The sequence below is a fragment of the Thalassophryne amazonica genome, chromosome 22 (genome assembly GCF_902500255.1).
Source record: "Thalassophryne amazonica chromosome 22, fThaAma1.1, whole genome shotgun sequence".
NCBI classification, from domain to species: Eukaryota; Metazoa; Chordata; class Actinopteri; order Batrachoidiformes; family Batrachoididae; genus Thalassophryne; species Thalassophryne amazonica.
Window position 1 is genome coordinate 7,156,896 of NC_047124.1, and position 14,838 is coordinate 7,171,733.

General features: G+C 44.6%; 1 protein-coding gene across 1 annotated transcript in view; it reads right to left on the reverse strand.

Annotated features, from left to right (window-relative positions):
• pawr (PRKC, apoptosis, WT1, regulator) overlaps positions 1-14,838 on the reverse strand; it is an 82,920-nt gene that overhangs the window by 15,800 nt on the left and 52,282 nt on the right. Inside the window, exon 3 of the mRNA XM_034163890.1 lies at positions 2,581-2,615. Coding sequence (XP_034019781.1) covers positions 2,581-2,615 — 35 coding nt within the window. The remainder of the gene's footprint in view (positions 1-2,580; positions 2,616-14,838) is intronic.

Genomic DNA, 14,838 nt, shown 5'->3' on the forward strand with positions numbered 1-14,838 from the left:
TACAACTCAGTAATTCACTAAACTGGAGAAATAAACGATTATTTTCTTGTGTAATACTCAAACTGAAATAACAAAGACGTAACTCCACACAAACCTGCAGAAAGGGTTTTGTTCTTTTCATTTCTGTTACCTCCAAATCCTCGATCTGGTGGACACCAAGGCCACCGCGGCTTCTTCTGACTATGACTGTTCATTGTGATATTTGCTCGATGTCATAATTATGTCAAATTAAGTAATCAAGAGAGAATCAAGCACTGTGGTATCAAATGACTCTTCAGAGATTATTCGTGAAACAGTATATATCTATCATTAAAGAAATGAATGTGGATTATTAGTATAATAGTTAGAATAATAGTTAATTGTAAAAAATGTATATGACATCAAAGACGACTGTCCAACACCTACATATTTCATCACCTACATATTTTAAATACTTATTGTTTTTATTTTTCATTATAACATAACAAAACACATTTAAAAGAACAATACAACAAAACAAAGTGGCATGTGACAACATATTACATATTCACATAGAAGTCTTAGATAGATCATAGATTTCTTCATCGATTTTTGAATTCTGTCCATTTTTTCCACAGCTCTTCGCATGTTGCCAGCTGTAGTCTTATGATGTCTTTCCATGTTATAAATGTCATCCACTATTTCTCTCCAATTGTCTGAGGTGACTTTTGTGTAATTGCTTTTTTTATGGCCGCCAAAAGAATCTTCATCAAGTATCGGTCTTTAATTGGGATTGCAATGTCTGTTAAACATGCTAAATATAAATAAATACTGTACCTGTTTTGGGTAGCTCATATCCAAGTATGTCTTAATTCTTTCCAAACATTATTCCAGTAACTTGTCAACGTAATACAAAGCCAAAATATGTGTGTGTGTGATCAACGTCCTGCTCTACACACAACCTCCAGCAAGGTTGATGTGTGAACATGATCCCCTACATATTTAATCAAATTTTTTAAAAATGTTTTGCAACATTTTTCTCTCTGCAAACCTGAGCTAATAAATTGCAGTGTATAAAAACAGCAACTGTTCCAAAATATCAAACCAATCCCGACCGATCTGACCCACATATTTTAGACTCCAAACCTTTCAAGTCAAAACATTTGACTTCAGCAAGTACCTGCCAGCTAAACATGAGGATCAGAGCAAAATATCAAAGGTGCAGATGGCGTCCTGCAAACTACTGTTCAGGATGAGCAGCCAAGACTCTTTGAACCATAAAGACAGAAGAGAGCAGATCTCACAGCGACAACTGTAGAAATCAAATGATTCCAGGTACTTTTCTGGGATACGATACGATACACTTTATTGTCCCTTCTGGGAAATTTGTCTTGGACTCCCAAGAGCTGCACAGATAATGCTGCCAAGGCATAATTACATAACTCATGCATATTGCACATAGCTTAATACACACACCAATAGTGCACACACCCCTTTTGCACAGCAGTCTCACACAGATGGTTCATGCATATTGCACATATACCTTATCAGGAATGTGCGCCTGCTGAAGTTCATTCTCAGGGTTCTGTCTTGATGGTGGATGAAAAATGAGTACTGCAGAGTGGTACAAAAGCTTTTTTGGTGTGTATAAGCTGGCCTGTATGTTTGCACATTACTGCCGGTACACACGCTGTATTCTCTTTTACATAAGTTGCGTCTGAGCGTTGTGCTATTTAAATAAAAACATCCACAGCAGTGGAATTTAGACCAGGTTTTGGGTGGTCTAAGACAGCAGTTCCCAACCTTTTGTCCTAAGTTTGACACCTGTACAGCAGACACAATCTTACAACCCCCCCTGTGATGTTTGGCAACAGCCCTAGGGGGTCTTGGACCCCAGGTTGGGATCCAGGGGTCTAAGGTGTCATGGCATTCTTGTTATGGTTGATGAATATGCCAGCTCTTCGCCTGATCTTGTCTCATTTTTGGACAAACGGGTCCAGATGAGCTCCAGTGGTAATGTGATTTAGAGGACTTGGGTACTTTGTGTAAAAATGGGGTTAAGAGACCCTGAAGTCCTTTGGACAAAGAAAGAGCACTTTTTACCAAATAGGGGGAAAGTGGCATTGGGTAAGGCATTTGTATGCATTTGCCTGAAACAGTTTACCCTACTGGGATGCCCACAGGGATTCAGTAGGAACGTTGAACTTACCGTGGTCAGATAGTCACTCAAGGAATGTCTGTATAAAATTTCAGAAAAAATCATGGAATAGTTTTTGAGAAAATCAGCAGACAAGGATTATTATTTATTTTAACCTTTCTGGGAGCCTTTGGAAAGATTTAAGACCCATAAAAATTCCCTTCTTATGTAGGCCCATAGGGCTTCAGTCATACAATCCCACTCACGATGACCATACAGTCCCCCAAGGATTGTTTGAACCGGATTTCAGAAAAATTCAGGGAATAGTTTTTGAGAAAATCAGCAGACAAGGATTATTATTTATTTTAACCTTTCTGGGAGCCTTTGGAAAGATTGGCTGGAAACTAGACATGAGACATGCGTGCCACTGAGCACCAGGTGGGACATACAGAGAGTAGTTTATGTCACAATATAAAGAGACCCACCTCTTGTGAAGAAGGCCACCCGATCTCTGCGTTTCCTGTGAGAGAGGAACAGAAAAAAGACAAACCACACATGAATAAAGACAATAACTCAGGAATCTCTCGTGCACAAGCAGTGCCTCCAAAGCTGTTATATCTCCATATTTTAATCATGCCAGAGAGCTAATCTCAGACAAACACCATGTGTGAGAATTCATTTTTAGCATCATCTGTTGTCTTCTGCCCTGGGTTGTGTTGGTTCACCAAAAAAATCCCATCAGTGGGATCAGAGGAATTTATCAGGAGCAGCATTAAAAGAAAGCCTCAAGGTTGTGTATGTTCTGGAATCGTGTCTGTGGAGCTGATTTATAGACAATCTTTGTTGCTTTTAATGGTTTAACAGAAGCTCTGTAGCCGCAAGATGTTGAAGGTAATCTTGGGTACATGATTATCATCTTTTGTCATTGCTGGATGATATAAAGCTCGTTTCGATCCATGCTGCAGTCATGTGTCAGCGACATCGCCTTTGGTAAAAATAGCAATTTTCGTTCTCTAAAAAAAACAAACAAAAAAAAACAGAGGCACACGACATAGACCCATCTGCTCCTTCCTGGGGTCCTTTGCCGTGAAGAGTCCCAGGTTTGATGGAAGATCGGCGGTCCTGCTCCCATCCATCAGAGCCGAGCCTCAGCGGTCAAAGGGAAACACGGCAACCTTTTCTCAGCCTGACAGATGCTCCATTAAATATGGACGAAATCTCAGCTGTCATCTCTTACCTGAAGAGATTTATACCACGATGGAAGAGGGCAAGAAGGCCACCTGCAGGAGTACCAGGTATCTGCATGCGTCAGGTCTGATTCAGACAACATCTGGATTCCACACAAATTTGATGCATTTTGTTTTAGAAACAGTTTCTATTGTTCCATTCAGTCAGGCCAAACCTGCACTTTAAATCTTCCTCCTCAGGCTGGATTAGGGAGTAAATTTTTGATCTCATTCCCGAGTCCAATTTTTTTGTGGAAAGATGGTCCTTAAGTCCAAATCTGCCTCAAAAGATGTTTTAATTTGATTTCTTTCTTCATTTCTTTCATATTGTGACATTGATTTGGCTTTGATCTTGTTCTGTTTTTAGGATTCTCTCCAGTCAGAAGTCTGTAGGCCGAGTGGGTCGGGGTGATGGGGTTGGGCTGCAGGTATGTGGATCGAGTTCCATTTCCGGCCACACTACGTGACAAAACCGTGACGAGACAGTCCTAGGGTCAGGCAAGAGTTGAGTACCTCCATTAAGTGGCTAAAGAAAGTCATTAGATTTTTGATATTTTCCTTATCAGGTCTTTGTGATGTCATAAGGAGAGAAGGCTGAAGAAGGATCAAGAGATATGGAAAAACTCTCTTGCATTGTTTAACAAAGAGATAAATGAACAACTCTGAGGCAGATCTAGAAGAAGTAAGTCCTGTATAGGCCTCGTACCAGTGGTTATCTCCAGATTCCTTAGTGTGAAGCAAACAAGAGTCTACAACAGTTGAACATAGGTCACTTCCCCAGCCAAGGCTGGAACCAGAGTTGGTACCCAGTAAATGGGAACCAGTCCAATGAGTTGGTACCCAGTAAATGGGCACCAACTCAATGGGTACCAATAGGACTGAGACCATGCAGAAGACGTTTCTCATCCAAAAAGGTACAGGCAGCATGACTGAGAATTGAATCTCGGTCTACACGTTGGTGGTCCAGTTCCTTATCCCAATGAGCTACCTGCCAGATACCAAACAATACAACCATACCGACTGCCCAAAACTGAACGAGACCCTGAGGATACCTTGGATACCATAGCATGAAGTGGCTGAGACTCTATGACTCCCTCTTGACGGGACACCAGTCCATCACAGATTACTTCCCCAACTAAACCTTGTAGCAAACCCTAACCCTGGACTTGAATGCTGGTCTGCATATTGGTAGTCCCACTCCTACCCCACAAATCCACATGCTATCTGTCCAAATTTTAGCCAGGGGTTAAAAACGCTGCGGTTCGCCCTTATAAAGGACTAAGACATTAAAAAAGCCGCCTCCCTTGTGTGTCTGCAGGTTTGGATTCAGTAACATAAAGACAGAAAAGTCAAAGTGTAGAAACCACATTTAGCTGAGATATGATGCGCATCGGGTTCCTGAGGCGTTCGCCCTCCAGTCAATACAGATCGCACTACAGAGATGAAAAATACTATCTAAATGTAAATGCATGTTGACTCTGTTGCTGCCTCAATCTGGTGTAACTTGAATAAAGCAACAGGATTCTGTGAAGAGCCGCATCGCCTGGAAAACGGCACCGCCGGTGTCAAACAGAGGGTGAGGAACTGCAGGAAAGAATTATTTATTTTGACGTTTTTCCTGAGAAATTACATCACATGCATTTGTGACACAAGACGCGAGACACTGCACGTGTGTCAGGCTCACGGAGGAGCTGCAAAAAAATGGAAAACAGCAGCACGATGGAAGGTCAGGCCGGTCAGGTCTTATTTGCATGACAAAAGCGTGATGATAACTCTGTAAATCCAAACTATAAAAACAGATATTGTCCCCTAAAGCCATAAGATGGAGTGAAATCAGCAGCAGCCAGTGCCGATCCGACACGGTGCAACTTTATTTCTGACTTTTACACGATGATAAAAGCTGCTGACAGATCTGATAATAGTTATACTTTCCGCTCGCAGGCAGTCGTTTCCTTCCATTTCTCAGCGACGGGGAAGAAAAACGGATGTGTGACATTCGTTTGCAGCCGCAGATCTGAAAATGAAATTACGCCGTGTTTATGGAGAAGCATCCCAGAATGCACTTGCCACATTACCAGGGCGGCTCCTGGCAGCGTTTCGGAGCGTGCACTCTCCGTCTGGGATCGGAATCTGTGAGACAAGGTCAGTGTAATACATGTACACAGTGCACGCCGCCGCTACTTTATTCCTCATGCTTGAGCAGCGCTGGCAGCTCCCATAAGCCTCTCTGCAGCGGCCCGAGCATGCAGGAATACTCCCAGATAAATATCGCCAATAAAACAAGAGCTTTATTGCCGACGTCCAGCTGATTGCTGTTTTATGAGGAATTCTCTGTTTCTCCTCCAAAACACTTAAATAAAACATTCAAATGGACATTTGTGGCTTTTTATTATCTGTGATTAATGCACATGGCAGCACATTAAATATAATCATTTATAAAGGAATGTATCTTAAAGAGCAGTAATACCTACGAGCACAGGTACAGTTTCGGCCTCTCGCGTCTGTGGCTTTCGCTCTAATTCCAACTGACATTCCTGGAGAAATGCAGGTGTTATCAGTTATACGAGAAAACTAGTGGAATATTCCTGGATGAACTGTTTCTTATTCATAGATAACAGCACAAGTCACCCGCCGACTGCAGGGAAAACAATCCAAAACTCCCAGCTGGGATTCAATATGTGGATCGACATTCCAAGCAACGTCCCGAGTCAGTGTGAGATGTCCAAGTTTGAGTTTAATCTCAGAATTCCTTTTCGCAAATTTATGACTTCATCATCTCAGAATATGTTTGAGTTTTCATTCCTCATAAATTTCTGAGTGTGTGTGTGTGTGTGTGTGTGTGTGTGTGTGTGTGTGTGTGTGTGTGTGTGTGTGTGTGTGTGTGTGTGTGTGTGTGTGTGTAGGGGGGAGGGGGGGCTGATTTTATTATCACTCTGGTAAATCACAAATCTTCAACCTTAAATGTGAATGTTTGTTTTAATTATGATTTTTAATTCGTAAGATAATGTGATGTGCACTCGTATGTCATAACACATAAGAGTGGCTCGGTCATGTTGCTGCTCCGCTGCACCAGCTCGCGGTTCCCATCACTGATGTCACAGCTGCTCCGCTTTGTTACTTCTCAACTCGGCTCCAAAGCTGCTCCGCTTTGTTACTTCTCAACTCGGCTCCAAAGCTGCTCCGCTTTGTTACTTCTCAGCTCCGCTCGGTTCCAAAGCTGCTCCGCTTTGTTACTTCTCAACTCCGCTCGGTTCCAAAGCTGCTCCGCTTTGTTACTTCTCGGCTCCGCTCGGTTCCAAAGCTGCTCCGCTTTGTTACTTCTCGGCTCCGCTCGGTTCCAAAGCTGCTCCGCTTTGTACTTCTCGGCTCCGCTCGGTTCCAAAGCGCTCCGCTTTGTTACTTCTCGGCTCCGCTCGGTTCCAAAGCTGCTCCGCTTTGTTACTATCTCGGCTCCGCTCGGTTCCAAAGCTGCTCCGCTTTGTTACTTCTCGGCTCCGCTCGGTTCCAAAGCTGCTCCGCTTTGTTACTTCTCGGCTCCGCTCGTTCCAAAGCTGCTCCGCTTTGTTACTTCTCGGCTCCGCTCGTTTCCAAAGCTGCTCCGCTTTGTTACTTCTCGGCTTCCGCTCGGTTCCAAAGCTGCTCCGCTTTGTTACTTCTCGGCTCCGCTCGGTTCCAAAGCTGCTCCGCTTTGTTACTTCTCGGCTCCGCTCGGTTCCAAGCTGCTCCGCTTTGTTACTTCTCGGCTCCGCTCGGTTCCAAAGCTGCTCCGCTTTGTTACTTCTCGGCTCCGCTCGGTTCCAAAGCTGCTCCGCTTTGTTACTTCTCGGCTCCGCTCGGTTCCAAAGCTGCTCCGCTTTGTTACTTCTCGGCTCCGCTCGGTTCCAAAGCTGCTCCGCTTTGTTACTTCTCAACTCTGCTCCAAAGCTGCTCCGCTTTGTTACTTCTCAACTCTGCTCCAAAGCTGCTCCGCTTTGTTACTTCTCAGCTCCACTCAGTTCCAAAGCTGCTCCGCTTTGTTACTTCTCAGCTCCGCTCGGTTCCAAAGCTGCTCCGCTTTGTTACTTCTCAGCTCCGCTCGGTTCCAAAGCTGCTCCGCTTTGTTACTTCTCAACTCGGCTCCAAAGCTGCTCCGCTTTGTTACTTCTCAACTCGGCTCCAAAGCTGCTCCACTTTGTTACTTCTCAACTCGGCTCAGTTCCCATCACTGATGTCACAGCTGCCCCGCTTTACTTCTCGGCTCCGCTCGGTTCCAAAGCCGCTCCGCTTTATTACTTCTCGGCTCCGCTCGGTTCCCAAGCCGCTCCGCTTTGTTACTTCTCGGCTCCGCTCTGTTCCCAAGCCGCTCTGCTTTGTTACTTCTCGGCTCCGCTCTGTTCCCAAGCCGCTCTGCTTTGTTACTTCTCGACTCGGCTCCGTAGCAAAGCTGCTCCGCTTTGTTACTTCTCGCCTCCGCTCGGTTCCGAAGCTGCTCCGCTTTGTTACTTCTCGCCTCCGCTCGGTTCCGAAGCTGCTCCGCTTTGTTACTTCTCGCCTCCGCTCGGTTCCGAAGGTGCTCCGCTTTGTTACTTTTCGGCTCCGCTCGGTTCCAAAGCTGCTCCGCTTTGTTACTTCTCGGCTCCGCTCGGTTCCAAAGCTGCTCCGCTTTGTTACTTCTCGCCTCCGCTCGGTTCCGAAGGTGCTCCGCTTTGTTACTTTTCGGCTCCGCTCGGTTCCAAAGCTGCTCCGCTTTGTTACTTCTCGGCTCCGCTCGGTTCCGAAGCTGCTCCGCTTTGTTACTTCTCGCCTCCGCTCGGTTCCGAAGCTGCTCCGCTTTGTTACTTCTCGCCTCCGCTCGGTTCCGAAGGTGCTCCGCTTTGTTACTTTTCGGCTCCGCTCGGTTCCAAAGCTGCTCCGCTTTGTTACTTCTCGGCTCCGCTCGGTTCCAAAGCTGCTCCGCTTTGTTACTTCTCGACTCGGCTCCGTAGCGAAGCTGCTCTGCTTTGTTACTTCTCGGCTCCGCTCGGTTCCGAAGCTGCTCCGCTTTGTTACTTTTCGGCTCCGCTCGGTTCCCAAGCCGCTCCGCTTTGTTACTTCTCGGCTCCCAAGCCGCTCCGCTTTGTTACTTCTCGGCTCCGCTCGGTTCCCAAGCCGCTCTGCTTTGTTACTTCTCGGCTCCGCTCGGTTCCCAAGCCGCTCTGCTTTGTTACTTCTCGGCTCCGCTCGGTTCCCAAGCCACTCCGCTTTGTTACTTCTCGACTCGGCTCCGTAGCGAAGCTGCTCCACTTTGTTACTTCTCTGCTCCGCTTGGTTCCGAAGTTGCTCCGCTTTGTTACATCTCGGCTCCGCTTGGTTCCCAAGCTGCTCCGCTTTGTTACTTCTCGGATCGGCTCCGTCCCGATTCTGAAGCTGTTCCGCTCCGTTATGTCGCAGCTCCGGTCAGTCCTGAAGCTGCTTTGCTCAGATGCGTCGCGACTTCGCTGCGTCATCTACGTAACTGTGACCTGGATGTTCAGTCTGGTTAACGCAGTCAGGAGGCTTCAAATGTATGGAGGGCGGGGCTTCAAAGGGAAATAACACATAGATAAACTTTCATGCGCAAATCTGCAAACTGCACCAGCGGGATCGTTTCTCTCTGCAGAGCTGATAAAGATCACCGGCTGCAGACGTTCAATTAGGTCGATGCTCTTCAAATAAGTGTGTGTGTGTGAGTGATCAGCATTTCACAAAGGAAATGCGTCAAAGGCAGAACTCCCAGCGGGAGCACTTAATGAAAACATTGAAATGTTTCTCGCTGCCGATGTGTCGCGGTAAAAGAAAACACTCGTACACAGATTTATTCAGATGCCTCGTCTGTGTTTAAGAGCTGAGAGTCTCCATCCACCACTTCTTAAATGAGCCTCATTAATATTATTAATTAGCACCTTTCAGTTCAAAAACTGATGCTGATGTAGACGGTGTCCGTGCACGACGGGAAGCTTTATTTACTCGTCACACTTCTTTTTCTCCTCATCTTTTTCCTCCAAATAGTTAAATAAGTTTTATTTATACCCATGCAAAATTTTAAAAGCTATTTCAGTATAACTCTGAAATAATGTGTGAGTGTGTGTGTGAGAGAGGAAGAGACCTGACACACACATTAAAAACAGATGATTCTGAGTTCTTCTCCATGTGGTTCTGCCTGCTGGATCACTGAAACAGGTAAGACCTCATAACCAGCACCACATGGATCCCGTCACACAAACAGCCCATGTGCGTGTCTGTGGGTTGATTGGTTCCAGCTTCTCGCATGTAATTATTTGAGCTCAGCTGCTTTTAATGTGCTCCAAACATGTTTTAAAGTGATTTCTGACATCATCTTACTCTACACACTGAACTGTAAGTCGCTCTTTGACTAATGAACAGCCAAGAATGTCTTTATTAATTTATTCTTAATGACTTGCAGTACCTCCACAACCCACCAGGGAGCAGCGACCCACACGTCAGGAGCTGCCACCTTATATTTCCTCCTTACTACCGGATTCTACCAGTGTAACTTGACTGGCTTTTGCTTCTAGATGCTTCCTTTCCCACTGCTCATTGTAGTACTATATGATGTCATCTTCAAAGGAGAAGAACGCAACGCACGCTGATTGGTGAATAGTCCTGATTTTGCATTACAGTACAGATAGCGCTACTTGTCTAACGAAGTTCCTAAAATTGGCAGGTTTGTTCACGACATCTTTGGTCTCTGGATGATTCTCTGACCGATTCTTTGTTTACACGTCATCTTTTGGTGTCACTTCAGGTTGCTTGGAACTTTGATGGAAGAGATACCAAAAACAGGACCCCAGGTACCAGCTGCCAGGTTTGGCAATTGGAAAACTGAAAAAGGCGAGTCAAGAAGGTACCACACAGAGGAATGTGCCATATAGTAGATCATAAATGTTCTCCGGGTTACCACAGCAGGTTTGATGTTGATTTTACAACCGGATATCCTCCCTGGCACATCCCCGACTGTACACAAGACATTGAACTGGTGTTGCAGACCGAAAGGTTCGCCCCTAAAAATTGGTCCGCCCTGCCTCCACTGCGCATGCGTCATTTCAGAGCTCAGCTGCTCGTCTGACTCCCTTCACCCAAAGCAATCAAATGGATTCATGGGATTATTAACCATCAGATGACAAAGTAACACCTCTTAAATCATTTTGAAGTCCCTTTTAAGCAGAAACGAGGCGATAATCGGTGATGCTTTGAAGTGAGCAACACACAGTGAACGCATCAGCTAGCAGCTCATGTAGCTGTGACGCCCCTATCGCTTCCTCCGTCTTTTATGAAGAAATAATGCTGAAGTTATGTGGAAATAATTGTTGTACAAAAGCTTCAGATATCAGTCGCTGAGATAGATGACGACTGGAGTGCAGTTTGAAGCACAAATGACATGATAATTGGTGAACCGCGGTTGATAATGCATGCGCACTGAAAACAGGGCGGACTGATTTTTAGGGGGGACCATTCGGTCAGTGACACCGGGGACCTTCTGTTCTGGAAGCAAGCTTGCATCTCCATCCTGCCTTTGTTATCTACTACTATAAGCAACAGGTTCACTGTTGTGTCCCACAGCTGCCTGTACTCAAGGTTCTTGAAATGGAGCAATATCACCACCTGGTGGAGATTTACCATAAATGTAGGTACAATGGAGATCTAGAGATCTAGTTGAACTGTATTTTGCCGACATAACTGGAGTGCACAGAGCCACTACAAACAGAAACGTGTTCTCACTGAAACAACCGCATCTGGAAAAACAGCTCCGCGGCTCTCAACCCCCCCAAAAAAGACATCTTGATACCCGGATCTCATAACAGGCCTGACATGGCAACTGCATGTCAGGCTGTGATAAACGCAGCCCTGACAGAAATGATGCATTTTTTGAGAAGCTTTGTCTTTACGGACATCTACCTGACATATAATTCCACTAGTTAGCTCACTACTTCGCCCTGTCTCTTGCTTTATGATCAAACGTGAAGCAATAGAATCTGAATTTTGTATCAGTGAGACACCTAGTGGTGAGTTTGTGCACAGTCTGGTGTTTACTGGCGCTCATGCTGAGATGGTATTCTGGCGAGGCGACGTTATTATTGCCTTTGAAATGACAGACGGAGGATCTCTAAATGGCCGGCTGCACCGCAGAGCTTCAGAAAACATCTTCTGCTGTTTGTTTATGCCACGGAGTTCTTTATGTAAATAATGGAATCCTTTCGCTTTTTTGCTGTTTTTCTGAGCTACAGCTCAGCAGGTGCAGTCACAAACTCGCCGTTAGCCCCGTGTTTGTGTGCATATTTCACACGCCAGCCCTCACTTTGCGTAAACACCATTAAGACATTTCCAGCTCAAAACAAAATAAGGCCGCTGATGCGGAACAGATGATCCATCTGGAACATCGCATCCACGGGAGTTGTCACTCAGCGGAGCCATGCGACTTGTATTTTTAGTGATTATTATTTTTTTTTTTTCTTTGAAATGGCAATTTCACTGCCAGAGAAACACAAACACAACAGAGGTTTGTGCAGTTGTTGCTCAGCTGGATGCTCTTCATATCCTCCGGGTGCTCGATTTCTCATTGAAAATCTTCCCGTACTTATGAAATAACTGCACTTCAGCATCCAAACACAAAGATGAAAGACGGTAATTATCAATGTGCCATTTCTGATTTGGATTACATTTGACTCGTGTGTTGATATCGTCGTTCTACAGACACCTGCTGGACTTGATGGGAGCAGAACACATGCTGGTTTGGCTTTTCATCAATAAACACAACATTATTCGACAAGATTAAAAGGCTCGCTTTGGAGACATCAATAGACACTAATTCACCCTGCTGGGAGCCCGACAAGCAGTGCTGGCCTTGGGGACCACCAGACCTAGGCTTTGGAAAGGAAAAGAATGGACAAACAAGCTTATTTCAAGCCACATGTAATTTCAAGCACACCTGCTCCTAATTTTCATCATCCACTGCATACTACATAAGCAAAACTTTGCATCAAATCTATTCCGTTTATCAACATTATGCGCACTTTTTGTGGCTCTTGCCGTTTTGAATCTTGGTGCAAATCCCACTGGATCTCGTGGGTCACAGCAGCAGAAAGTAAAAACACGGACATGGATAATCTGGCACGGTGCTGCTGGGTTAACTGTAGTACAAGTACTTTAATACAGTGCTCATACATTGTTAGTACTACTGGGTTCTGTTTAAGCACCACTGCACGGAAATGTACCGTACCCTGTAGCCACTCCCACTTGGGATACAGCGCCTGTATCTAGAGCTGCATCTTTAGTTTACATGTCAGCATCATAAACGTGCTTGTGATTGGGTATTAATGCAAATTTGTGCATTTGAAGTTGAAGTTAAAGTGATTGTTTCATGTCCTTCTGTGTAGAGCAGGTTGCTGAGTGGATACAGAGCCGTCCTGCCAATATGCAGACCTGGGTTCAAATCCTGGTCATGCTGTCTGTGTTCTTGGACAAGATGTGTAATCCGTATTGTCCCTGTCCACCAAGCTGTAAACGGATACCGGCCTCTGCTGGTTAAGTAACCTGCGTTAGACTGACGTCCTGTCCAAGGGGCTCATAGACTCTCATATGCTTGACGCTACAGAATCCGGAGATAAGAATTGGCACCAACGGGCCTCAGGGCCTGTTCGTCTGTGGACCGACTCAACGTCATGGGTTCTAACAGCTTACACTGGAGTGAATGTATATCTACGACATTTTGTTTGTTAATCAACACCATCTCAAACTATAAGTTTGAAGAATGTCACTCATATTCACAAAAAAACTGTCGACAATCCTTCAGGTGAAGGTTGCCAAGTAAAAATGGTACATTTGGAAATTTTTACATATTCCACATTCATTTCTTCGAAGTCTAAGGACATTTTGATTCCATGGATGTGAGATAAACCACCGAATTTCACATCTTTGTTAAGTAGTCGACTTGCACAGTTGATTAATTACCAAATGGTTTTGAAGACTTAAACTCAAGCCTCTGGAAGGTCGACTGGAGAGAAAACACTCTGGCTGACAGATTTTTGCTCATTCGCTCCATTTTTAGAAGCACACTACACCACAAATAAAAAAAAGAAATAGTCTCAGACCTGCATGAGGTAGCACACTGAAGTTTCTTCATTTTAACTTTTGTCAAAGTGGTGATGAAATATCGAGACACCTTTTGGGTTTTGCATCACTGCAGCTCAGGCGTTTCCCAGCGAGTCGGCCTGTGAGCTCTCCGAGCGTCTCCCTGAGCAACAGTGCCTCTGTTTGGCAGCACAGAGGAAGTAATGTGGAAAAATGTCAATCTTCTGTGCAAATAAAGTGCACAGAAAAGGAACAAATGGCACGATGCACTAACAGGAGGTACAGGCAGTAAAAAAAACAAAAACAAAAAAACTTTAATTTGATTAAACTCTGAAGAACCTGAGATCAGATTGATTTGGATCATTTGTTCTGTGACATAGTTAAGATTCATTCCTGCAAAATGTCTCAAACAAAACAGGAGAAAAATAAGAGTTTTTTTTTTTTTTTTTAAACATTTCAGCTGAATTAGATTTTACCTCGTTACAGTTTAACTATTCCAAAAACGGATGATAGGCTGATTTAACTGCACGTCAGGCTCTTAGAGCATCTTAGTTAATGGGCTGGAACCCTTTCTGGAAGACAGTCCAGAACCGAATTACAATCTAATCTATCTGAATCCATCTTGAAACTATTTGGGGATGTTTAGTTTATTTTTACTGTGTGTGAACATGCTCCTGACGGGCGTGACCACCAACATTTGAGGACAAAGCATTGGGAATTCCATAGTCAAAGATTAATCAAGCAAAGAAGCGGATGTGAAAATTCTATAGGAAGTACCCCAAAGGTTCTGTGTATTCTCCTATTCATCTAAGAAACCGAAAACAAACAAACAAACAAATACAGAACTAGAGTGCCAAGGGTCCTGTGGGTTACCAGCTCAATGAAAACCCAAGGCAAAATGTCGGCAATTTTCGTCCAAGTTGTGCAGGGTAAAGGAAGCCCGCCTAGAAGGAGTGTTGCTCAAGGATGCCATGATGCCACCAAATCTCTACAAAGAAAATAGTTTTTGATTGCTATAATAATTTTACTGTAATGATCGTACAGAATGTATGTATGCGGCAAACTCCCAACACACACAAATCACCCACAGAGTGGGGTTTTGCTAGCGCTAGCGCATTCGTGCCACCTTCATGCTGCGTTTACACATAATGTCGACAAATCACGAATGCTACAAATCTAAATTCATGACCGAAGATCATGATTTGGGGCAGAGGCATCATGTGCCATCACAAACTGTCGCGACCTGTTACCATGCGTTACTATTAATGCAGCCTGTGACAATTCGTGTCAGTTCTTGGAACACTTTCGTGTCAATTTGTGACAGTTTGGGCTCCAAGAACCATCAAGAATACATCGCGAATGCTGCCACGCTCTATTACGAATCACCAATATTCACAGCATACTCAAATGGCAATTTCACTGCCAGTCAGA